This window comes from Notechis scutatus, chromosome 15, assembly GCF_049901735.1.
Source record: "Notechis scutatus isolate UNSWTSFEM ecotype Mainland chromosome 15, rNotScu1.2, whole genome shotgun sequence".
Classification (NCBI taxonomy): domain Eukaryota; kingdom Metazoa; phylum Chordata; class Lepidosauria; order Squamata; family Elapidae; genus Notechis; species Notechis scutatus.
This window is the reverse complement of record NC_142023.1, coordinates 9,169,372-9,192,837: the sequence shown is the minus strand read 5'-3', so window position 1 is coordinate 9,192,837 and position 23,466 is coordinate 9,169,372. Positions and strand designations below refer to the sequence as shown.

The 23,466-nt window shown below is 47.3% G+C and overlaps 1 protein-coding gene across 1 annotated transcript; it reads left to right on the top strand.

Annotated features, from left to right (window-relative positions):
- Window positions 1-650: 650 nt before the first annotated feature.
- GOLGA1 (golgin A1) lies at window positions 651-23,212 on the top strand. Its single transcript, XM_087943846.1, has 24 exons — window positions 651-688; window positions 3,608-3,889; window positions 4,563-4,653; window positions 5,581-5,655; window positions 6,212-6,309; window positions 7,886-7,918; window positions 8,351-8,479; window positions 9,778-9,947; window positions 10,061-10,172; window positions 10,474-10,569; window positions 11,489-11,614; window positions 12,758-12,853; window positions 13,132-13,227; window positions 13,330-13,425; window positions 14,177-14,329; window positions 14,862-14,957; window positions 16,015-16,083; window positions 16,536-16,638; window positions 17,176-17,336; window positions 18,319-18,477; window positions 19,234-19,293; window positions 20,291-20,437; window positions 20,974-21,060; window positions 21,754-23,212. The coding sequence occupies exons 2-24, from the start codon at window positions 3,755-3,757 to the stop codon at window positions 21,832-21,834; spliced, it is 2,469 nt and encodes an 822-aa protein (XP_087799972.1). The 5' UTR covers window positions 651-688; window positions 3,608-3,754; the 3' UTR covers window positions 21,835-23,212.
- Window positions 23,213-23,466: the final 254 nt, after the last annotated feature.

The window sequence follows — 23,466 nt, the reverse complement described above, 5'->3', positions numbered from 1 at the left end:
ATTCTATTCCATTCCATTCTACTCCATTCCATTCCAATATTCTACTGTACTCTAAGCTGGCAACACTTTTAAGGTGCCCCAAGGGTCCACTGATTTCTTTAGATGTTTGGACTCCCAACTCCCAGAAACCCCCAGCGTGCTTTAAGATGCATGAAGTCCAATTCCCAGAATCCCCCTCGCCAGTCGCCTTTTAAGATGCATAAATGCCAATTCTGAAATGTTGCTAAAGATCCGATGCCTTAAATGGTAAGGTTTTTTTGTGGGGGGGGTGGCGTGGCTGAGTGGGAAGCATGACTCCACCACCCATCGTGGCTTGCAGATGAGTGTCCACGATTCAGCCCTGACATTCCCTGCAAACCATGGTCCCAAGACCTGGGAAAGGATGCTTAAAGCCAGACCTTCTGCAACCTGGCGCCCGCCCTCAGCGCGTTCTATGCGCTGCGGGCGCCCCGGCCTCCTTGGATGGCGAGAGGGTGACGTCACGCCCCCGCCTCCCCCTTGACCGTTCCGCCTCCCTATCACGCGAGGGGGCGCGGCCTCCCGGGCCACTCCCCCTTGGAACCAGCGCTCCCGTTTTGTTTTTTTTTCCTCCTTCCCTCTGCGTCACTTCCGCCGGCGGTTAATCAGACCCAGACGGCGTTTCCGCTTCCGCTCTTGGTCGAGTTGTCCCTTCTGTCACCATCAGCTGGTGAGTCCCTTCCTTCGGCGTCGTTCGTGACCTATTTTCCCTTTCTTTTTTGTTTTTTGTTTTCCTTTCGGGGGACTGAGGCCCGGTAGGCCGCTTCGGGCTATCCGGTCGCCGGTTAAAAACTAAAGGTTAAGCCAGCTTGGCTTTCTCCCTTTTGAAAGGGGGGGGGGGAGTGTTCGGTAAGCCTGTGCGCGGATTGTCCAGGGATTACGGTAGTCAGGTTTCTCTGTTAGGGCGCACCTCTCCTTTTTTGCCCCCCCTCATTTTAGGGTAAATACGGTAACAAAGAAACCACATATACACACATAGGTTTATTTATATATATATATACACAACACACACACACACACACATATATACATATAATATGTATAGCTGTTTATATGTTTTGTGTGTGTGTTTATATAAATATAAGAGTTTCTGTGTGTGCATGTATATATGTATGCATGTATGTATGGTATTTAGGTTTCTTCGGGTATTTTCCCACGTACTAATAGTTGTGGTTTTAAAGTTATAGCGACACCTCGGCAGAATCTCATCTGCCATCCTCAGGCTCGTGCATTGGGTTCTTAATCGTGTGTGTCAGGCTTGGCAGCAGGCTTGGCAGCCACATACATACGCACACATACACATACATATATATATATATATATACACATACACACACACAGGCATGTATATGTGTATACACACGTATATGAGGATTGCTATGTGTTTGTGAGTTACTGTAGGCTATATGTCTGTCTATGTCTATCATCTACCTATATCATTCATCTATCTATATCTATTTGTCATCTATTGAGAGAAGAGAGTTAAATTGTGTGTGAGATACACATGCATAAATATGTGTGCATGTGAGTGCATATAGAGAGAGGGGAGGGGAGAGAGAGAAATAGGTGGTGCTATGTTGGCTTAAAAGTTAGCTTATTTCTCTTGCTGTTGTGACTTTTCTTGATGTTGACTGGTACAGCAAAAATATGTGCTGAAAGGAGAGCAAAGGAGCACATTCTGGACATATTCTGGACACCGGAAGAAAACGCAAAGGGTTATTGTGCCCTGGTTATTCCACTTTCCCCCCACCCCATCCTCTTTCACTGTAGGTTTCATTAATTTGGGAGGGCCATATCAATACATGAACTTCAAGCAGTGTTTTAATTGTATTTGTATTTAGTTGTCTCCCTCTCCTTAACTTAACTTCCCTCCCACCAATGCAATAACCTGTTGAGGTCAGGTAAGCTAAGGAATAGTACTGGTGCAAAAGTTCACACCCAATTTGGTTTTTGAGCACCTTACTCAAGTTCTCTGCTTTCTGGACCAGGCTGTTTCTTTTTTTTTCCTTTTGGAGTCATAGAGTCCTCCTGGCATTCCAAAGCTAAGTTCAGATATAACCATTTCCCAAACTTGCATACTCGAAGAATCGGGTGATGAGGTTGTAAAGTCTTCTGGAAAATAAGCTACCACCCCACACAACCTTCTTAACCTTAAGTCCATCAGGAGCCCATTTGAACTCCTCCTCTTCCCGATTGTCATCTTGCTTTACCGTTCCTGCTTTCCTTCAGCACTGCCATTATAACTGAGGAGTGCATTTTTAGGCCTTGGAAATGAAGCTTCTCACTGCCATTAGTTCTGCTGCTTTCAGAATGAGATAAGAGTGCCAAATGTGGAACTGTAATCTCCAAGGGATGCTTCATTCCTGATGGTTATTCTTTCCCAAGTGTTCAGTGTTTGGTTTCTGTACCTTACAAACGCCACTAAATGTCTTGATATAGTAATATTTAGCATAGTATGGCAAAAGGACTCTTTGGTCGAAATTTCTCTGGTCTCTGATAAGAGCTCAGTGTTTCAGTGCAGCAGTATTTAGTGTCAGACAGCTTTTGCAGAGTTGCCAGGAACACAGTGAATTATTCATAGTGGTTTATATTGGTGTCAGGTAGGTAGGTAGGTATCCTGAGCTCACGAGAAGTTTATTGTCTATATATGCTTGGTGAAAAGGCTCTCCTTAAACTGATATATCCTGCATTGGTAGGTTTATTTTTGCTATTTAAACCCTGGTGCACCTCAATAGCAGAATCCCTCTGATATCTCCAACCAGCAAAACCAAAGGTGTTGAGAAGGAGCCATACAGTAATATCTTCCATATATTCTAATGCCTTTTGTGATTTTTATTTTTATTTTTTGGTCTCAGTCGCTCCTTTCATTTTAACAAACCTTGTTTTGTTGTTGTAAAACTGGATTTTTTTTCTTCGGGTCGTGAAGGAACATCCTTTCTTTTTGGTGTTAACTGTACAGAAAGAAGCAACCAACTGGAAATGGACAAGGAACGTATAACTTTGATTCAGTTGACAAGTTTTGATTGGAGCTAGTTTGGTCTAGTGGTTTAAGGCTCCAGGCTAGAAAGAGGGAGATTATGAATCCAAGCTGTGAAAGCCAGCTGGGTGACTTTGGGGCAATCCTTCCCTTTTAGCCCAACTCACCTAACAGGGTTGCTATTGTAGGAGGAAGATGCGTTGGATATGTTCGCTGCCACGAATTATTTGTAAAACTAATAAAGGCAATTATGGAATATTTCCTTGCCCTAAATTAATAGACGAATTCATTTTAAGCTATCCTTGCTGAATGTGTATTATGTTCATTTAATATGAGATCCTTCTTAATATTTTTCCCCACCTAGCTGATTGAAATACTTGATTAGGACCAAATAGATGATCAAAGGAACAGCAAAGAATTGGATCCAGCCTGCGTCCTCATTGGTTAAACTGCTTGCAGTCCATAAAATTCTGTTAGGATAAGGACTACAGTCAAACAGATGTTGATTATTCTGTACATAGAGCCTTAAACTGATTTCTGTAAATACCTTGATCTACGCATGTGTTTTGTCCAGTTTCCAAAAATGTCTTCTGTTTGTTTTTAATGTCCCAGCACAATTGGATCATGAGCCCCTTGAGGGAACAGAACTGACTGAATGGAAGATCTCTGCCATTCCTTACTGGGGGCCATTTGAGTTGAGGGGGGGAGGGAAGCGCTTTGGGTTTCTGAACGCCGGGCGGGCATCCTAGCTGGAAGAAGATGTTTGCCAAACTGAAAAAGAAGATCGCCGATGAGGCTGCAACTGCCCCACGGCCTGGAGGGCTGGCCAGGATGCCCAGATCGGTCAGCAAAGAATCCGTCACGTCAGCAGGAGCAGAGTCGGGGGACGATTTTGTAAGTGTCAGAGACGGCGTTCAAAAACACACCTTTTCAGTGACCCAAAATCACTTATTTTTAAAAAAAGACAACGTCTTGTTTGGGTAAAGCCCAGATAATTTTTTTTTTTTTTAAAGACACTTGGAAAATAGCTCATATTACTTAGCGTGACTAATGTTTAACATTGGCAAAGGATTCAACCAATCTGTTGAGGAAGTTTATAAAAAACATGAAATGAGTCAGCGCGTTCCTTTTTATTTACTTCTGGATTAGTCCATGAGGAGTTGGTTTCATTGTCCTTTCAAATCTATTATAACAAGGGGATGGTGAGTTCTAGTCCTGACTTAGGACCAATCACCAGGAGACAGTGAGTTCTAGTCCCACCTTAGACATCAAATTTGGCTGAGTGACTTTGGGCCAATCACCAGGAGATTATGAGTTCTAGTTCCATCTTAGGCACGAAAGCCGGATGGATGATTCACTCTCAACCCAACGCACCTCACAGGGTTGTTTTTTTGTGGGGGGAATCATTTCAAATCGTTTTAGGTTATTGATAAAAATAGTAAAGCTGAGATAAAAAGAAATAAAGGAAAGGGAGATAGGATCCAAACCTGTTTATCACATTGTCCTGGGTTGGCTCATTCCCGAAATTAACCTGAACGTGTCTCTGTTTTGTCGTCTTCCTACCAAGCCATCTGATGGAAGCAGTTCCAGAGAAGACCTGTCATCCCAACTGTACCGAAGAAATGAACAAATACGGAAACTAGAAGTTAAGCTATCCGGTATGTTTTTTTGTCGTGCGAAGAGGGCTAGGACTAGTTTTAAAAAAACATAGATGCTCTCCTCCATTTCTCTGATCTCAAAGGTCCAATAGTCTTGATATATGGACGCGCTTTGCGAATTACTGGTTCATCTGAACCGGTCTGTACTGGCTGAATCCCACCCCTGCATATATGCCAGAGCTTCCTTCCAAAGCTCAATACTGCTTCAGTAGGCCTCCTACCTCCACTTTGCTCCCTGTAGCAGCCTCACGAGGCTAGCCAAAGGGTGTGAACGGCCCATAGTCCTTCCATGAGTTTCCGTGGCCTCAGTTCTACTCCAGCAACCTCGTTTACTCTTCTACTTGAGCTCTTGTTTCAAAATCCACACTTTTGGCCGACGTAGCTGCGGCTTTCCTATTGCACGATGGAATGGTGGGGGATCTCTGGGAGATTCCTCCCGTTGAAGTATCCAAAAGGGCTATTTGCAATTTACCCCAATGGGCCAGAAGCTATATCGATCCAGAATAATGTCAGGTGATGATGAAATCCATTTAAAAAGAAAAGAGCAAAGTCCATCTCCCAAAACAGTTTCTTTTATTTAGGAAAGCATCAAATTGGCAAAGTCCGTGGTAATTCCGGATCTGACACTCGGGCTTGACATTGGTGGGGAATAGAGGCTTTCAAAAAAAAAACCTGCCCCTTCCCTTGCACCGTGGGTAAAATATTCCTTTTATTGGCAATTTTATTTTACGTTCCGTTCTGTCTCGTCTGCCTTCGTATTTGTAAAGATGGTGATACCCTTGCTATTGGCATTGGAGGAGGCTATGATTCCAAGACGATAAAAAGCATTCTTCCTTTCCATTTGTATTTTAAAATATCGAATTCCCGTCTTCTTTTTCCCTTTTGTCTGTCCGTAACTGGTTGGTGCCACCTCGTCCTTCCACTAAGATTACGCTGAACAGGTCCGAAACCTGCAGAAGATCAAGGAGAAGCTTGAAAACGCGTTAGAGACACATCAAGATTGTACGTTGCCTGTTATTTCCCATTTGATAAAAGCATTAGAAACCTCAGAAGAACAATGTTAAAATTATAATCTAGCACGGGGCAGCAATTGTTCTTAGGATAATATGGAGGCTGCTTATTTGCTGGCCTGCTGCCTTATTTCAGTTTCATAAACTACAGGTAGTCTTTGACTTATCATTCATTTTGTGACCCTTCAAAGTTACAATGGCACTGAAAAAAGCGACGACTTATGACCAGTTTTCACACGCCCGTTGCAGCATCCCCACGGCCACGTGATCACGATTCAGACCCTTGGCCACTGATTCATATTTATGACTGCTGCAGTGTGCCGGGGTTCCCACGAATCCCTTTGTCCACGGGGAAGCCAGAGTTGTTTAACAGCCCCGGGTAAAAAAAGGTTGTAAAACGAAACTCACTTAACACCTGTCTCACTTAGCAACCAAGGGTTTCGGGTTCAGTTGCGGTCGTAAGTCAAAGACTCCGTGTACGCTGGCTTGTGACCCGTCGCGGACCCGGTTTACACGACAGTTCATGCCTTCTGTTGTCGCCCACCCAGCCTTTGTGAAGAAACTCCAAGAGCAGAACGAAACACACCAGGCCAGCCTAGGCAAGATGACGGAAGAGATGCACCTGGCATCGGAGAAGAAAGACCAGGTAGTTTTTGTCTGTGAAATGTCAGCAGAAATTCTGCCTTGAAGGTGGTGCAAAACCATTCGGGGGAGAGAGACGGATTTCTCCTGGATTCCGTTTTTTTCCCCAGGGAAAAAATAACTTTACAAAGCGATCTAACCATGTGTGATGACTCGGGGAGTGGCACAAAGGCAACACAGTCAAATAATAAGAGTCCCTTTGTTATCTCCAACTTTGCCCCCCATATCCTGGCTGAGGTCTGTTTTCCCTGGCCGTTTCCCTCTCTCCTCCACCTCCATTTCCAGGGGTGGCCAAAGGAAATGCTTGCACATCACGTCCCTTGGACTTTGTCGCGTATCCAGCCCAAAAGTAGGGAGCTCTGCCCTCTGCTTCACCTCTCTTTGCTGCAGCTATTATTCCATGTGCACTTGGAAGTAGCTTCACGCAGGTAGTTCTTGACTCAGCGCAACCACAATGGAGCCCAACATTTCTGTTGTTGTGCAGGGGAGAAAAACCTCCCCTTTCCCGTCCTTTTAAGAATTCCTTGTGGGAATGCTTCCCCTCCTCTGAAAGAGCCTCTCTCTGTGAGGACGATGGGCGATTAAGAAATGTGAAATATGCACAGAACTCAAGACTGAGAATGACTTCATTGTCACTTCGATTGTACACCAATCAGCATACTTTAAAATGAAGTTACGTTGTATACAGCTCTCAAAGGGTCTCCACCTCTACTGTGTTTCCCCGAAAATAAGACTCTGTCTTATATATTTTTTTGCCAACAAAAAAGGCACCAGGTCTTATTCTCGGGGGATGTTCACCCACTAACCAACCTCACCTGCATGCATCGCCCCCCTGGCCTCCTTTTTGTTCTCCGAGGCCTCCAGGAGCTTCTTCCTCTGCAGCCAGCAAGGCTTTCCTGAAGGCCTCTGCAGCCGATAACGGAGCCCTGGATCAATCCAGAGTTTTGTTCTCAGCTCCAGAGGCCTTCAGGAAAGCCTGGCCAGCTGCAGAAGAAATGGGCCGGCAAGGCAGGTGTCGGGGTGTGAGAGGCCCTGGCTACACCTGTCCAAAGGTAAGTAGTAGGGCAGCTCCACCACCCCCACACTCCCCACCCTAGCTTAGTTTTTACCCTTCTACTCTGGAGTGGGCGGGATCTTAATTAGGGCCTATTTTGGGAGTAGGGCTTATATTGGGCGTACATGTAAAAAAAGTAGGGCTTAACTTTCAGGGTAGGTCGTATTTTCGGGGAAACAGTAGAAGTTAGAATGACTTCCCTGTCACTTTGATTGCACGCTAATCGACATACATGAAAATGAAATTATGTTGTATACAGCTGTCAAAGGGTCTCCACCTCTAATATAAATAATGACTGTGCCTTTAAGGAAGGGAGGTCCTCTCTGTGATGTAACATAAGCATCTTTTTCTTTCTCTCTCTCTCATGATGTCAGAGCATTGAGGTTCTTTCCTGTGGGCCTTGCTGGTCTCTACCCCATTTCTTGCTTTTTCTTTCATTGAGTTCTTCCGGTCTTTGAGTGCCTCTTTCGTGCTGGCGCTCCGAGTAGCCATGCTGATGTTGAGTTGTCCCTTTCTTTTTTCTCAGGAGTGGCGGGAAAAACTATCCCATCTGGAAAAGGTGAGGAGCTGGCTTTGAAACCCAAGGATGGGCAAACATGGGAACCTCCAGAATCCAGGCCTTGGGAGACTCATCCACACCGGGGAGGAAGGAGAGGGGCGTGGGGGCTCAGATTACGGACATTTGGGTCTCTAAGAGGTGCTGCAGGAAGGAAACAATGATTTTAGGGTGGATGTGAAAGCCCACAGAGCACTGTTTCCAAGTGATCCAGCCTTGGGACTATCCCCAAATCTTTGTGGGCCCTTTAGAAATGTTGCATCTCCTAAGACTGGATTTCCAGATCCTAAACATCTGCAGGAGTTGCCCCTCCTTACCTCTCTTTTCAAACTTCCTTAGGTTTGGCCCTGAACGCGAGACTTTCCTTCCTTATTTTTCTTTATTTTCTCTCCCACCCCCCAAAAAATCCTTGTTGTGCCTTGGCTGCTAAAACAGGAGAGGAGGCTCCTTTCATCCCAGTTGCAAGAAATGAGAGAGCAGAGTTTGAATCTGTTCCAGAAGAGGGATGAGATGGATGAGCTGGAAGGCTTCCAACAACAGGAGCTGGCCAAAATCAAGCACATGGTGAGAGGATTTCCTTCAGGTTGGGGGCACCTTGGGCTGAGTTTCCACGTTTTCTTCCGGGATGCGGTTTGATGGAGCTCTGGCTTCTGGCCCCCAATGCGCCACGCTCACTCTTTAATATTATTGTTTTGTTTTTTTCTACTTTGAATCGTGCCTTCCTTTCTTCCCCCAAATCGGTGGGCAAACCCTTTCATTCCATCCTGTTTTGAATGCAAGTCACCGTGAAGGCTCCGTTTGACACACTTTGTAACACACTTTGTGGTTTTACCATCTTGTGGGGCTGCGTTACTAGCTGCCCAGGGCCACGGATTGGACACGCTCGGTCTTGACTGTGAAATATCCCATCTCTAGATGTTTACAGGTGTGGGGGGGGGAAACAACACAACCCACTCTGTAATCGCCATGTCAACAGTCTCCTTTGGACATTGACCAATGGCCAGCTTGAGCATTTTTCAAAAGACTCGGGGTGAACTATTTGGGAAAAAAATTCTAGCTCAACATGATTTTAGGAGTCCTGGGCGCTCCCTGAGCTTGGTTGCTGCCTTGCAGACGTTTCATGACCCAACTAGGTAACATCATCAGCTCTAGAAGAGAATGGGATTTGGGGAGGAGGAGGAGGAGGAGGAGGAGGACTGTGGGATCCTTGGTGCTCCCTGAGTTGAGTTGTTTCCTTACAGACGTTTCATGACCCAAACTCGGTTATCTGAAGTCTGTGTCAACCTGCAATATCTTTTATCATTTTCCCTGCCACAATTTATCCAAGTTGGCAGTGTTTGCTGGGCTAACCCCCCCTGTGTTAAGCATCTCACATTTGAAAGAGTTCCTTCTAAATGTCATTTACATACATCATCATAATCGGCATCCAAGAATTAGCTCTGAGCCGAGGAAGCTCCTTGGATGAGGAGCAAAATGTCTTCAAAGAAAAAACCAGAAAGTCCAGTTGCCTCTGGGGAAGAAAGAAAGGGGGGAAAAAAGCACCTTTGGGACCATGTGTATGGGTGTTATTCTTTCTCCTAAGACCCTTTTTAATTGTTTTCTTTTTGTTTTTGTTTTAAATTGGAGTTTGTCTTTTAACTTTAATGCGATGAATGGATTTATGACGACGGTGATCACGGTTTATCATGTATATCTTTTATGTGCACTGAGAACTTACGCAGCGAAGACAAATTCCTTGTGTGTCCAATCACACTTGGCCAATAAAAGAATTCTATTCTAAAAAAAACAACAACCCCAAAACCTTTCTTAGAATAAACTATTATTTTTTTAAACAATAAAAGAGTTCCTTGTTAAACACCCAGCTTCTGAAAAAGGAGGAGTCCTTGGCCCAGATGGAGGGAGAGCTGAGATCTTCCACCCAGGAGCTGCTACAAACACGAGACGAGCTGCAAGCCGCTCAGGACTCGTCCTCACGCTTGGCCAGAGAGGTCCAGGAGTTGCAACAACAGCGGGGAGACCTTACAACGGAAAGGTAGGAGGAGATGGGGTGAGCTGGATGGGGTGGGGAGCAGAAGCAGAGCTGGACTCGAGCTTCTGAATTCGACCTGTAGCTCAAAAGTTTCTCTTCCTGCCTTCCCATCGCAGGGATGAGCTCAAAGATGCCAGAGAGAGCGCCGAAAACAAGATCAGCAGCCTGGAAGAACGGAGCCAAGAGCTGCAATCCTACGTCCAGTGCGTGTCGGTAGATCTGCAGAAGGTCAGCTGTGTGAAATCCAGCGTCCTGCTTCTTCACTCTTTTTTTCTTTTTTCTTTTCTTCCCCCAAATAAGTTTTTTTTATTATTATTTTCAATATAAACGTACAAATTTTATGAGGCAGAGAAGAAGAGATGGGGTTGGCGGGCCCAGTCAGAGGTGGGATTGGCCGTTTCTCCAAACCGCTCTAAATTTCCACTACCGGGTCTCCAGAACCGGTCCGAACCGGCTGAATACCCCACCTTGGCATGCCAGATGTCCTGGAGAAGATTTCAGGACCTTTTTTCCCCCTCGAATCTCCTAGGCTCAGCTGGCTGCCTCTAGTGCGGAGAAGAACCTGGAGGTGCTGCAGGAAGAACACCAATCCCTGAAGGTGGAATTTCAAGAGCAAAGGCAAAAGGTAGAGCCTCTCCGGCTCGTGGCCTTAAAACGTGGCGGCGGGCAGGTGGAGTTTTTGACGTAAGGATTTCCCTTCCTTTGGATTCCCCTGCTTAGCTTTGGGCTCCGAGGAACGGCCAGGCCACGAACCGGACAAACAAACAAAGAAAAAGCAGATACAAGCAAGCCTCACGTTGATGTCGCTAGGCGAGCATCGTTGTTAAAGGGAGCTTTGCCCGCGTTACGGCACAACCACAGCCATTAAGCAAACCCCTGCTGTTTCTTTAAGTCATTAAGTGAACCTGGCTCGCCCCATGGATTTGTGTTTATTGCACAAATCAGTTGCCAAGTATCTGAATTTTGACCGGGTGATTGTTCTAAGAGAGTTGCTTCTACTCCTTGGTTAGTTTCCACCCGTTGCTTCTTGTCCTGCCTTCAGGTGCTTTGGAGAATAGCTTGACTCCCTCTTCTTTGGGGCAGCCCCTGAGATACTGGAACAGTACTATCATGTCTCCCCTAGTTCTTTTTTTCATCAGACTAGACATACCCAGTTCCGGCAACTGTTTCATCCTCCAGTCCCCTAATCATCTTTGTTACTCTTCTCTGCGCTCTTTCTAGAGCCTCAACATCTTTTTTACATCCTGGCGACTAAAAGTGGATGCCGTCTTCCACGTGTGGCCTTACCAAGTGGTATTAACACTTCCCTTGGTCTTGATTCCGTCCCTTTGTTTACGCAGCCTAGAAGTGTGTTGGCTTTTTTGGCAGCTGCTGCACACGGCTGGCTCCTATTTCAATTTAAGGAAGAAGGTCTGATGTGACCACCAAAACGTCTTTCAGGCCGGAGAAGGCGGAATTTCCCCCTCCTCCCAAGGCAGACTTTGCCCAACAGCCTCTCTAGCCAACGGGCTCGCCAAGCACCTCCTCTGTGTGTCCTCCAACAGATGGCTGTCCAAGTGGAGGAGAAGACGCAGCTGGTGGACCAACTGCAGGAGAAGGTGGCCGTCTTGGAGAAGCGATTGGAAGGCAGCCTCTCGGGGGATGAACATTTCCAGGAGCTGTTCAGGGAGGTGAGTGGAGATGGGTTTGGATGGCGGGAAGAGGGGTCAGCTGAGACGGGCCACCGCCTGAGAGAGTCTTATGGGTCTTCAGACTTCACAGGGTTTACGTCCCACTGGTGTGTGAGATCCAGGTTAGGCAGAAACTCAAGGCTTGGACCTCAAGAGAAGTGAACTCAAGTCCACCTTGAGGCGGAGACCTCAAGTGGACACAGTTGAAGAGTCCCCCACAAATTTGGCAGAGGGACACGTTGGCTAATCTGTTTTCCTGTTGGGAATCTGTTCTGGGCTCCATCCGCTCTGAAATACAGAAGATAGTGGTGGTTTTTTTTTTTTTTTAAGGATTGAGCAGGAAGTTCCATTTGCTTGAACTTGTAACGGGTCTCAGAAATGGGCAAACTTGGTTTGAATGTTCCACTCATCCCCTTTGGGCAAATTTCATTTGGTTAGGCCAGTTCCCTTCGACACGTGGCTTTCCAGAGGTCGGGATCTCTCTCATTCCTTTGCCAAATTATAGCAGTTGAAACCCAGTGCCTCTGATAAGGGTGAACTTGCTGATCTTGTCGTTATTTGGATAGAATGAACAAGACGGAAAAGGCATAAAGTGCTCCTGATTTAATCTGCACAATCTCTAATTGGTTATGGGTGTTCTTTAATGTTAATTGGTTTGTGTTGTTGGTTGGCTCACCATCAGTTTCTGAGGGGGTAATATATCTTCCTTCCCTCCCTCCCTCCCTCCCTCTTCCCATCTTCTTTCATTTCCTTTCCTTTCTTCCCTCCCTCCCTCTTCCCATCTCCCATCTCCTTCCTTCCCTTCCTTCCTTCCTTCCTTCCTTCCCTCCCTCCCTCCCTCTTCCCATCTCCTTCTTTCCTTTCCTTCCCTCCCTCCCTCTTCCCATCTCCCATCTCCTTCCTTCCTTCCTTCCTTCCTTCCTTCCTTCCTTCCTTCCTTCCTTCCTTCCTTCCCTCCTTCCTTCCTTCCTCCTTTCCTTTCCTTTCCTTTCCTTTCCTTTCCTTTCCTTTCCTTTCCTTTCCTTTCCTTTCCTTTCCTTTCCTTCTTTCCTTTCCTTTCCTTTCCTTTCCTTCCTTTCCTTCCTTCCTCCCTCCCCCCTCCCTTCCTCCCTCCCTTCCTCCCTTCCTTTCTTCCCCTTCTAGAAAAGTGCTCTAGAGCAGAGCCTGGAAGACACTCGACAAGAGCTCCTGGCAGCCCAAACTGGTCACAAGGAGACCCTAAATCTCCTCGAAACTCAGGTAGAACCATGCAGAATCGATCTCGTTGGGCCGATCAGAGTCTCATTGGGCCGAAAAGGAACAGATTCCATGGCTTATATATATATTTTTTTTTTGGGGGATTCTTGGCTTGGTAAAGGTGGGAGAGATACCTTTTAAATCTGCCTTGAGTGCCAACTGCTTGCATTGCCCCTATTCCCTGAAGCAAGGCCACCGTCCCAGGTTGCGTGTGGGGTCGTCCCTTCCCTCTTCCTGGGGGGAAGGCTCCCCCTGCAAGAGGTGTGTGTTACTCTCTCCAGATTGACCAGCTGAAGTGCAGGTTGGCCACGGAAGAAGCCGGCCGGAGGGAGGAGGAAGAATCCCACCGGAGCCTCCAGGCGAGCAGGTCGCAGCAGGTAAACCGATGGCTTCCCGGGGACCCTTTGCAGGGCAGGAGGGAGGAAGCGAAGGGCGGCAGGAGCCCCCAAGGGAGAGAACAGCCTCTCCTTCCTTTGCAGCTGCAGGATTTGGAACAAGCCCTTCGGCTCGCCCAGGAGGCCCTGACCCGGAGCCAAGACGGGCTCAGGGAGAAAGAGTTGCAGATCCAGAAGCTGGTAAGCGCCGGGGAGGCTCCGTTTCCGAAGGTGGGGACCGTTTGCCTCAGCCGGGAGTTGAATAATCCTCAGGAATCCCGTTTTGTTTCAAGTCTTCCATGAAGCTTAGTTTCAGATTCTTCTTCTAAGCAGTTATGCCCTGGAGTGTTAGAATTACCTCTTTCTTTCTTTCTTTCTTTCTTTCTTTCTTTCTTTCTTTCTTTCTTTCTTTCTTTCTTTCTTTCTTTCTTTCTTTCTTTCTTTCTTTCTTTCTTTCTTTCTTTCTTTCTTTCTTTCTTTCTTTCTTTCTTTCTTTCTTTCTTTCTTTTTCTTTCTTTCTTTCTTTCTTTCTTTCTTTCTTTCTTTCTTTCTTTCTTTCTTTCTTTCTTTCTTTCTCTCTCTCTCTCTCTCTCTTCTCTTCTCGTTCTTTCTTTCTCCTTCCCTTCCTCCTTCCCTTCCCTTCCCTTCCCTTCCCTACCCTTTCCTTCTTTCCTCTATTCTTTCTTTTCCTTTTCTTTTTCCTCCCTCCTTTCTCTCTTCTTTTCCTCCCCTTCCTCCTCCCCTTCCCTTTCTCAACTTTCCTTTCCTTCTTTCTTCTCTCCTTTCCTCTCCTCTTCTTTCCTCTCCCTTCCTCCTCTCCTCTCCTCCCCTCTCCTTTTCATCTTTCCTTTCCTTCTTTCCTCCCTCCTTTCTCTCTTCTTTTCCCTCCCCTTTCCCCTTCCTCTTCCCCCATTTAACACCTTTCTGCCTCCTCTTCCTCCCCTCCCATTAGCAAGTGGATCTGGAGTCGGAGCGGGTCCGGTCCCAGGAAGGCCTCTCTTCCATGCAGTCTCAGTGGATGGACCAAGTGAAGCAGCTGGAAAAGGAGGCTTGTGACCTCGAAGCTGCCCGGACTTTGGAAAGGGAGTCTGCCCGGCAGAAGTCCGTGAGTAGTGCGCCTTTCTCCTTGCTCTATTTGGCTGATTTCCCTTTCAGAGCTCTCTGTGACCCCCAACCTCCCCTCATGACTGTGGTGGTCTGGAGTAGAGGTGGGTATTCAGCCGGTTCTGACCGGTCCTGGACAACCAGGAGCGGAAACTTGGAGTGGTTCAGAGAGCCAGCAAAAGAACCACTTCTGACCGGCCCCGCCAACCCCAACTCTTCTCTGCCACCCGTTGAGCCCCAGATGATCGGCTGGGTCTCCTTGGGTTGCCCTGCCCAGGAGAACGGAGCTGGAAAGCAGGCTAGTGGGGTGGAGAGGGAAAGGTTTTTTTTTTTTGCAGTATTTCCTTCCCCTGTCACGCCCACCAAGCCAGGCCCACAGAACCGGTAGTTTTTTTTAAAAAAAAAACACCTTGAATCCCACCCCTGGCACTGGCACCTCGTGCTTTTTAGCTCTTGGTGAGCTTGGGGGCGATAAGGAGGGTTCCCCGTCCCGTTCTCCAGGCGTTGGCGTTTGCCTTCCTCTCCCTTCGCAGGACCGGCTGGAGAAAGAAAACGCCAAACTGAAGGGCAGGAGCGGAGATTTGGAAGGTTCCTTAAGACGCCGAGAGGCTGAACTGGAAAGAGTCAAGGTGGGAGCCAAGATTTTTAGTCCTGGTTGGGGGGGCCTCCGTCCAGCGTGCCAGCAGGGATTGTGCCCTTTGGGGGTCATTGACCCCCAAGCCCTTCAGGGGCTACTTTCATTGTCCACCTCTGTCACTGGATGAGAATACCAGCTCCATTCACTCGGCCATTTATCCCACCTTTTCTTCCCCTTGCCTCTCTTCCCCCGTCTCTCTTTCTCTCCCCACCTGTCTCTCCCTCTCTTTCTCTCTCTCCCCCCTTTTTCTTTGTCTCTCCCCTTCTCTCTCTCTTTCTCCCTCTCTCTCCCCCCTCTCTCTCCCCCCTCTTTTTCTCTGTCACTCTCTCTCTTTCTCTTTCTCTCTCCTTTCTTTCTCTCTCTCTCTCTTTCTCTCTCCTTTTCTTTCTCTCTCTCTCTCCTTTCTATCTCCTTTTCTTTCTCTCTCTCTCTCTCTCTCTCCCTCCCTCTCCTTTTCTTTCTCTCTCTCTCCTTTCTATCTCCTTTCTTTCTCTCTCTCTCTCTTTCTCTCTCTCTCTCTCTCTCCTCCCTCTCCTTTTCTTTTTCTCTCTCCCTTTCTCCTTTTCTTTCCCTCTCCTCTCTCTCTTTCTCTCTCTCTCTCTGTGTCTTTCTGTTTCTTTTCACTTATCAATCCACCCACCTATGTCTTTCTAGATATCTACTTAATTTGAGTTGGGGGAAGAAAAATTGCTGGTGGCCCAACCCCCAATGCAGGTAGTTCTCGACTCGTGACCACCATTGAGCCCAACATTTCTGTCGCTAAGTGAGCTAAGTCGTTGAGTGAATTTTGGCCCATTTCGCGACCTTTCTTGCCCCGGGGGCTAACCACTGAATCCCTGTAGTTGTCAAGTTAGTAACCTGGTTCTTAAGGGGAACTGTTGTAAGTCGAGGACTACCGTTCTGACCCGTGGCACGAGGGAAACGTCTCCCCTGGTTTGGAGTCGGGGTTCATTTCTGGGGGGGGGGGGAGGGGATCTCATCCCCCTCCTGCTTGCACCTAACTGGGAACGATCTGCCTTCTGACCCCAGAATTCTTCCTCGCTTGGCAGGCACAACTAAGCAGCAGCACCGAAGCCTTGGAGGAGGCCCAGAAACAGGGCAAGGCGCTGCAGCAACAGGTAGGCAGCGCATCGTGGCTTGGAGGTATGAGCCATGCAGCCCAGATCGGTGGCCTTTGGCAGGCAGGAGGTGGAACCTTTCGGCTAACCGACTTTGCAACGCACAGCCGGTGGCTCGAGGCAGCTTCAAAAATTTTAGCAAGGGGTTTTCTGCCCGGTTGCTGGTTGGGTGTGGCCTAGTTGGCCTCCTGCACCACGGCCAGGTTGGGTGGGGGGGCAGAACTAAAAATGCAGCCTTCGTTAGCCTCAGGCGAAGGTTTGACCCTGGTAAACACCTGAAAGGGTGTATGAAATTTGAACAAGGAAGAAGGTGCAAGTGATGAGACAAGACCAGGCTTCTAAGGAAACTGAAGGGTGGGTTTTAACCAGACATCATAGCGACAACGCTTAGAGTGGCATCCCGTTCTGACAACAAGTGACACATTTTTTTTCTCTCTCTTTCTTCTGGTCAGCTGGCAGATCTGACCTCGTTGTTACAGGAAAAGGAGCAACAGATTGCAGCCAAAACAGAGAATTTCCTGAAATGGGAGGAAGAGGCAAAATCGTTAAGGCAAGGTGAGACTATTTGCCAGCATTTATTTTTATTTTTTGGGGCTTCTCTCAAAATCTCTCATTGGATGTGTCTGCCTTCTCACTTCCACGGCCCCACCTTGGGGCCGAAGCAGACAGGTTTAAGAACCCTTTTTCCTTTTTGTCTTTCTTAACAAAGAAAACGCGGCACCCCTTCCCTTTTTGCCAAAAAAAAAACCTACAACTTACTTGTTTTTTTTCCCTTTAACAAATAACTTTAAAACACCAGCAATTTGTAGTGTTCCTTAATGGCAAATTTGCACCAAAAACCACTTCTTATTAAGGTAACCATTTAACCGTTATCCTTAACATGTCCAAACAAAAGAGTGTTCCACTTACCACACCCCATGTTTTTCCGCACGGAAACCTTTCAGAAAAGGGAGGATTCCAACGACGTTTGGGAGGGAAAGCACAGGGTGGCCGCAACCTGTCCATCCCGCCTCAAAATTCAACACCCGGAGCAGAGACCCTCGCCTTCTTTCCACACAACTCCAGTGTTCACCTCTGTCTCTTTTTCTCCAGGTCATGACCTGCTTTTGCTGCAGACGCATCAGCTGCAATCCAGCCTCGAGACGTGCCAGGGCCAGGCGGCCGAGAAGGAGGCCGCCTTGCAGAAGCAGCTGTGGGCTCTCCAGGCGCAGCTCCAGGAACAGCAAGAATGCCTGCTAGCCAGGGAGAAGCAAGTGAGTGAATTTAAAAAAGAAGAAGTCCTTCCCGTGGACTTCCCAAAGGTTGTGCTAAGTTTGTTGGAAGCTGCCCTTGTCTTAACCTCTCTGAGAACCATCCGTGGTTACTGGGGGTGTTTATTTGTGACCTCTGAGGTGTGGCATCTTCTTGGAACAGCCAAAAGGACTGCATTGTAAATTGGGAGTAGGAGGTGTCAAATTTCTACCTTCCTGTTGAGAGAAGCGTGTCTAACATAGATGGGGTCATAAAAAATATCCCAATAAAAGAAACAGGAGAGAGCAATGCAAAAAACCAATTCTTACGTTAAGATTCAGAGGTTTATTTCATGAGCAACTTGGAACATGGACCTCATAACTTCTATCAATGACCCATTGCCATGAGGTCCACCGACAGAGCTGAGTCCAGCAAGGAGTAGCTCTGGCCAGCGGCCCTGAACTCATCCCAAGACATTCTTTTCATAGTTTTCTGCACACATTTCACAACTTACTTCCTTGTCCTTCCTTACTGACAGACCGTCTCCACATATACCCCGCGTACATCTCAAACCTCTCTCCATCGGCTGCTTTGAGTTCCTGATTTCTCGCGGCTTTCAAAACCACGTACTTTTGCAAAATCACATTTCGCAGCAGCCGCTTAGCAGGATCACAAATAGTTCTGATACACGTTGAAATCTTTCTGTCTTAAACTTTGGTTCGTGTAGCCTTTTTTTTGGGTGGGGGGCCTGCTATCCTTCTGAGTCCTATGGACTCTGGTAGTCCAATAAGGCTATATTTCCGTTTCTCACAATGGACTCTTCCAAATCAATGGTGCCCTCCATCCAAAATGGTGGATTGGCCTGCCTTGAAAAGAGCAACCCTTACCTTTCAAATGCAGACGGTCCGCTGAACCTTACCCTGGTGGGTTAGAGGAGCTCCTACGTTGCTTTACACACAAAATATATATATATCCAGGATAACTGAATTCCTTCTTGCTGTACAGGCTGCGGTGTTAGAATTAGCCTCTATGGCTTTGGAAGACCAGCTACACCTTTCGGAAGATGGAGAGCCGGAAGCCAACGGAGAACTGCTTTCCTCAGATGCAGTCCAACTCCAGAAGGAGAACCAAGACCTGGAACAGCAGATAGTGGAAAAAAACAAGGTGAAGACTGGGTTGGTTTTGGGTACCTCTTTTTTATTTATTTATCCCGGTCCGTTGTCTTCTCCGCTGATCTTTTTCTCAGGAGTTGTTCTTATCCCAAGGTTAATTCAGGTGGGCTGTCAGGATTCCAGGCGGTTGCCCTAATTAAATCATGAGCTTCGAGCTCAAAAACTTCAAAGGATTTAATCGGAGCAAACATGCCGGCATGGCCTGCATGAAGCCGATTCTGAGACACGTAGTTCACTATCACCTATGACCCTGGTTTCCCCCCTTCTGGGTGTGTCATAATTTATATTCTCCAACAAAACACGTTCATAGCTGAGGGTCCTCAATCATGTTCTCCAATTAGGGATTTTCAGGGCAGAAATTCCAGTAGCTTAGTTACAATCTTTGCAAGATTAAAAACGGAATGCATCTGAATTTTGATCACGTGCCACAACGGTTGTCATATGAAAAATGGTCACAAGGCCCGATTTTCAGTGCCGTTGTAATTTTGAATGGTCGCTAAACAAACTCTTGTAAGTTGAGGGCCAACTTTAAAAAAATAATAATAGAAAACTGGAGGGAAATTGACCCTTTCCTTCCCAAAGGTAAAAATAGCAGCTTGGACTGTGAATTTTGCTCGGTCTTTTTTCCCCCCTCCTCTCTCGAGGTGCTCAGGAGTGCTCAGTGACTTCTATTTTTTTTGGGGGGGGGAAGGTTATCATTGGAAGTTTGGGGGACTCAGGATCTCTTTGCTTTCCTCCCTCCTGCTAGATGATAAAGCAGCTGCAGCAGAGAATGGCAGAGCTGAAAAAAACATTGCAGAAAGAGCTCGTGAGTATCAACCTTTCCAGATAAAATTTATCCGCGGCGGCGCAGTGGTTGGAGGGAAGTACGGCAGGCTGCTTCTGCTGACTGACTGCAATTTGGCAGTTTGAATCCCACCAGGCTCCAGGTTGACTCATCCTTCCCTCCTTCCGAGGTGGGTCAAACGAGGACCCAGATTGTTGGGGGGCAAGAGGCTGACTCTGTCAACCGCTTAGAGAGGGCCGGAAAGCACTGCGAAGCGGTATATAAGTCCAAGGGCTGTTGCTATCCTCACTAAGCCTGGCTTCCATGCTTCAACACTCCACACATGTGCTTCTGTTCAACAGCCACGCACCGTGGCCTGAAGGAATACCTGTCAGTTCTCTTTGCTTTTTGGTGGGGACACACAGAAGACAGGGGCCACCCAAACAAGGTTGGTTGCTGTATGCTTAGCCCTTGTTGTTGCTCCAGCACCATCTCAAGAGTTTGCTCCAGGTTGTGATTCCAAAGGTCCAAGCAATCAAATTGCTCATCTGACAGGCCGTGATGTTCCCCATTAGCCCGTTTGGATTGAGAAGATGCCCCAAAGGTGCTTTTTTCAGGAAAAAAATGGACCAGTAAGTCCAGTTGCCTCTTGAAAAGATCACCTTTGGGAGAACCATGACTTGATGGATGACTGGGAATCTCCACGGACACCTTGAGAAGATGCTCTCCATTCTGATCCACCGGCCTGTCAATCACAGTTGGGCAGGGATTCCACAGGGGTTCCTCTCTATGATTTTAAAGAGATAGAGATGACTTTAAAGCAGACACGTTGATGACTATAATTCGATGCAGCCCTTCTTTTGGTCTGATCCTTGTGGGGGGGGGTTTGGGCTGTTATTTTATTATCCGGTCCTGGAGCCCCACATAAGTGACATAAGACCGCAGTACAGATACTCGACTTAGAGCCTTTGCACTCTGCACAACTGCACGGCTCCCTCTTGCTCTTCAGTCCAGCACTTACGTTTTTTTCTCCTTTCAGAAAATTAGACCTGATGGGGAACTCCCTGAAGTGCCCACGGCGGGTTTGACGGTAACAAACAACTCGGATCTGAGCGATTCCCGAGAGATCAACTTCGAGTATTTGAAGCACGTGGTGCTAAAATTTATGTCCTGCCGGGAATCAGAGGTAAAAGGGGGAAAAAGATAGGTAGGTAGGTAGGTAGGTAGGTAGGTAGAGAGAGAGAGAGAGAGAGAGAGAGAGAAAGAGAGAGAGAGAGAGAGAACCTTAGTTTTATCTTCATGGCTTTTGTGCAGGGGGATCCTCTTCAGGGTAAGGATTTCTACCTTTTGCAGGGTCTTATAAAAGGAAAGTGAGAAAAGACCAATACTGAGAAGAAAATGGGCTATTTACCTTGACAAAGGAACCTCTGTTTATAAATTGTACGGCCACGTCTCAAAGCTGGAACATTTGCAGTAAAGGTTTAGAGTGAAGGACATTGCACTTTTAAATTTTGGCACATTTATAATTTAGGTCCATGAAAAATGACCCGCAAGCCACTGCTGGGAATTCAGAAGAGAAATTGATTTATTTATTTTTTTAAGGCTAAGAGCTTTGGTTTCTGGTCAGCTGTCCCTCGCTGTCCTTCAGCGATCCAATTTACCTTGTCTAAAAAAAAACGATCCGCTTTTGGTAACCTGGTGGTCTCTCTGGTGGTGTTCCAGGCACTTCATCTGATCAAGGCTTTGTCCGTGTTGCTCAACTTCTCCCCAGAGGAAGAAAACATGGTCAAGGAAACCTTGGAGTACAAGGTGAGGGGGCCACCGATAAATCTGAACTGAGATCTGATCCTGAACCGTCGTGCCTAATAGGAACGGCCCAAAGATAGCTCCAAAGCCAACAAAGGGTGGGGGGATTCTCCTCTTCGCCACCCCTTAAGCAGGTAGGAGGGGCGTTTCCGGGGGTGGGATTCAAATTTTTTAAACAACTGGTTCTGTGGGCGTGGCTTAGTTGGTGGGCGTGGCTTGGTGGGCATGTGACTGGCTGGGCGTGGCCAACTCAACATCACTCACATAGAGGGACGCATCTCCTCGCCTGGCCTCTTGTGACTGTGGGGATGCTGCAACAGTTGTGTGAAAAAGGGTCATAAGTCACTTTTTTTCAGTGCCATTGTAACTTTGAATGGTCCCTCCACACAAGCAAAGTACCAGCAAAGGAGGGGGAAAAAACTCCAGAGAAGTTCCTGAGACAGGAAGTCTAGTCCTGCCAAGAATGTTAATAAGGGTTAACGGAGAGGCAGTTTCTGTCAGCAACACCAGAATGTTTCCTTCCTGCCTTCCTTACAGGATTAGCCCTGTAATTTCTTCTAACAACCGGTTCTCCGAACTGCTTAGGATGTTAACAACTGAAGCTAGCAAATAGGTGCAAACCTGTAAATCCCACCCCTGGACGTTTCCCGAGAATCGTGACCACTCCTCCCAATTATTGACCTTTCCGTCTTTCAGATGTCCTGGTTCGGTTCCAAGCCGCTTCCCAGGGGCAGCGTCCGGCCTTCCGTCTCCAACCCAAAGATGATGTGGTCCTGAAGACGGTTCTGGCTCCCGATTTGTTGGGTTTGGTGGGAGGGGGGTGGTGGTATTGGTGGTTGTTCTTTCCCCTATGAAAAGATGCACCCGACTACGGTGGTTTTTTTTGATGGCGGTGACGTCACGCCACGAACTTGGGGAGGTAGAGGAAGAAGTTTACACAAAGCTGACCTGTGAAAGGAGGGCCTCTCTCCCCCACATTGCTTTTGTGGGACGAGTTTTACTACAGGCAGGATCTTAAAGGTGCCTTTTGGGGTTTTTGCAAGCCACCAACCTCTCCAGCGACGTACAGCAGGGATAGAGAAAGTCTTTCCCATTTTCTTTCTGGAGGCATTGCAGTCCTTAGGGAGGATGGAGAAGCAATTCTGCCCACCACGCTCAACTTATCAACACTACACACTCCGGGAAAAGGTTACTAACAGTTGAGGCTGCCAAGGGTTTGGAGGAGGGAAGGAGTTCTAAAGTTTTATTTTATTTTTTTCTCTCTCTCTCTCTCTTCTTCAAAGAAAAACGGTTTTTAAGCAGGCCTTTGTGGCGCTCTAGCTTTTTTTAAACTAATAAACGGATGTATCAGTGGCCAGGTGGGGAAGGAAACGGAAATTGGATGGGCGTGGCAGCCGAAAAACCACCCAACTCCCCCCTCGACAGCCATCCCAGCGATGAGTGGCAGAGCCAGGCTAATTGCAGCCACGCTCTTCCTTAGCCGTAAAGAAGCGTGGACATTCATAAAACCCGTGTGGCTGCTTTATTTTTTTTAATTTTCTTTTTTCCAATGGGTCCATTCATACCCTGGAGCGCCCAAAGCCGGTTCGAACTTAAAAGCAGCCGTGTTTTCCCCCCCAACCCACTTAAAACCACCCTACTTTTGAGCAAATAAAACTGCAGTGTTTTTAACTATTTAGAGACCGGCTGATAAGGTTGCAGTGGGCCTTTCTTTGGGGGGGGAAAAAGGACATTTTGGCAGTCCCGCACCACTGTTTTCCTGCGCATTGCTATGTAGCTAGTCTCTCTTTTTTTTTTCCCACCGGCTTTTGGAAACGGCTGGCCAGAGATTCCCTTTGAGGCCAGGGGTCTTCAGGTAAACCCTCTAAAAGAAAAGCTGGCCGCCTTCACCCGCCTTCCTTTTGAGCGGTGAAGCGGGCCGAGCAAGGCGGCAACGGGTTGTAGCAAACGAATGCACTTTTCCTTCCTTGTACAGAGAGACCCTAAACTGACCCCGGGGGTTGGGTGTCTATAGGAAAAGCCCTTAGGTGGCTTCTCTGGGGAGGCCACTCAATTCTGTGTACATAATGGATGGACTCTTTTAACGATGGATGCGCGATGGCTTAAGTGAGACCTCATTCGTGGTGCAATACAGGTTTTCTTTTTTTTGGATTATTAACCCTGGAGGTGTGATTCTTGACCGTTTTGTTTTTTTTAAATTCTTCCTTTGGTGGGATGGAGGGGTGGGTGTAACAACTGGTTCGGTGATCGCCTATCCATCCCCTGCCACACCCACCCAGCCCACAGAACCAGTCGTAAAAAAAAAAATTGGAATCCCAGGGTCTCCTGCTTGGGTGGGTGGGGGGGTTGGACTAGATGACCTACAAGATCCCTTTCGCCTCTGGTATTCTATATTGGGTTGGACTAGAT

What these genes read in the sequence shown, in the direction of transcription:
- GOLGA1 (XM_087943846.1), top strand. Translation starts at nt 3,755, where the DNA reads ATGTTTGCCAAACTGAAAAAGAAGATCGCCGATGAGGCTGCAACTGCC. An exon ending in AGTCTGCCCGGCAGAAGTCC is followed by an intron (nt 14,330 to 14,861) that starts GTGAGTAGTGCG and finishes CTCCCTTCGCAG; the next exon opens with GACCGGCTGGAGAAAGAAAA. An exon ending in GGCAAAATCGTTAAGGCAAG is followed by an intron (nt 16,639 to 17,175) that starts GTGAGACTATTT and finishes CTTTTTCTCCAG; the next exon opens with GTCATGACCTGCTTTTGCTG.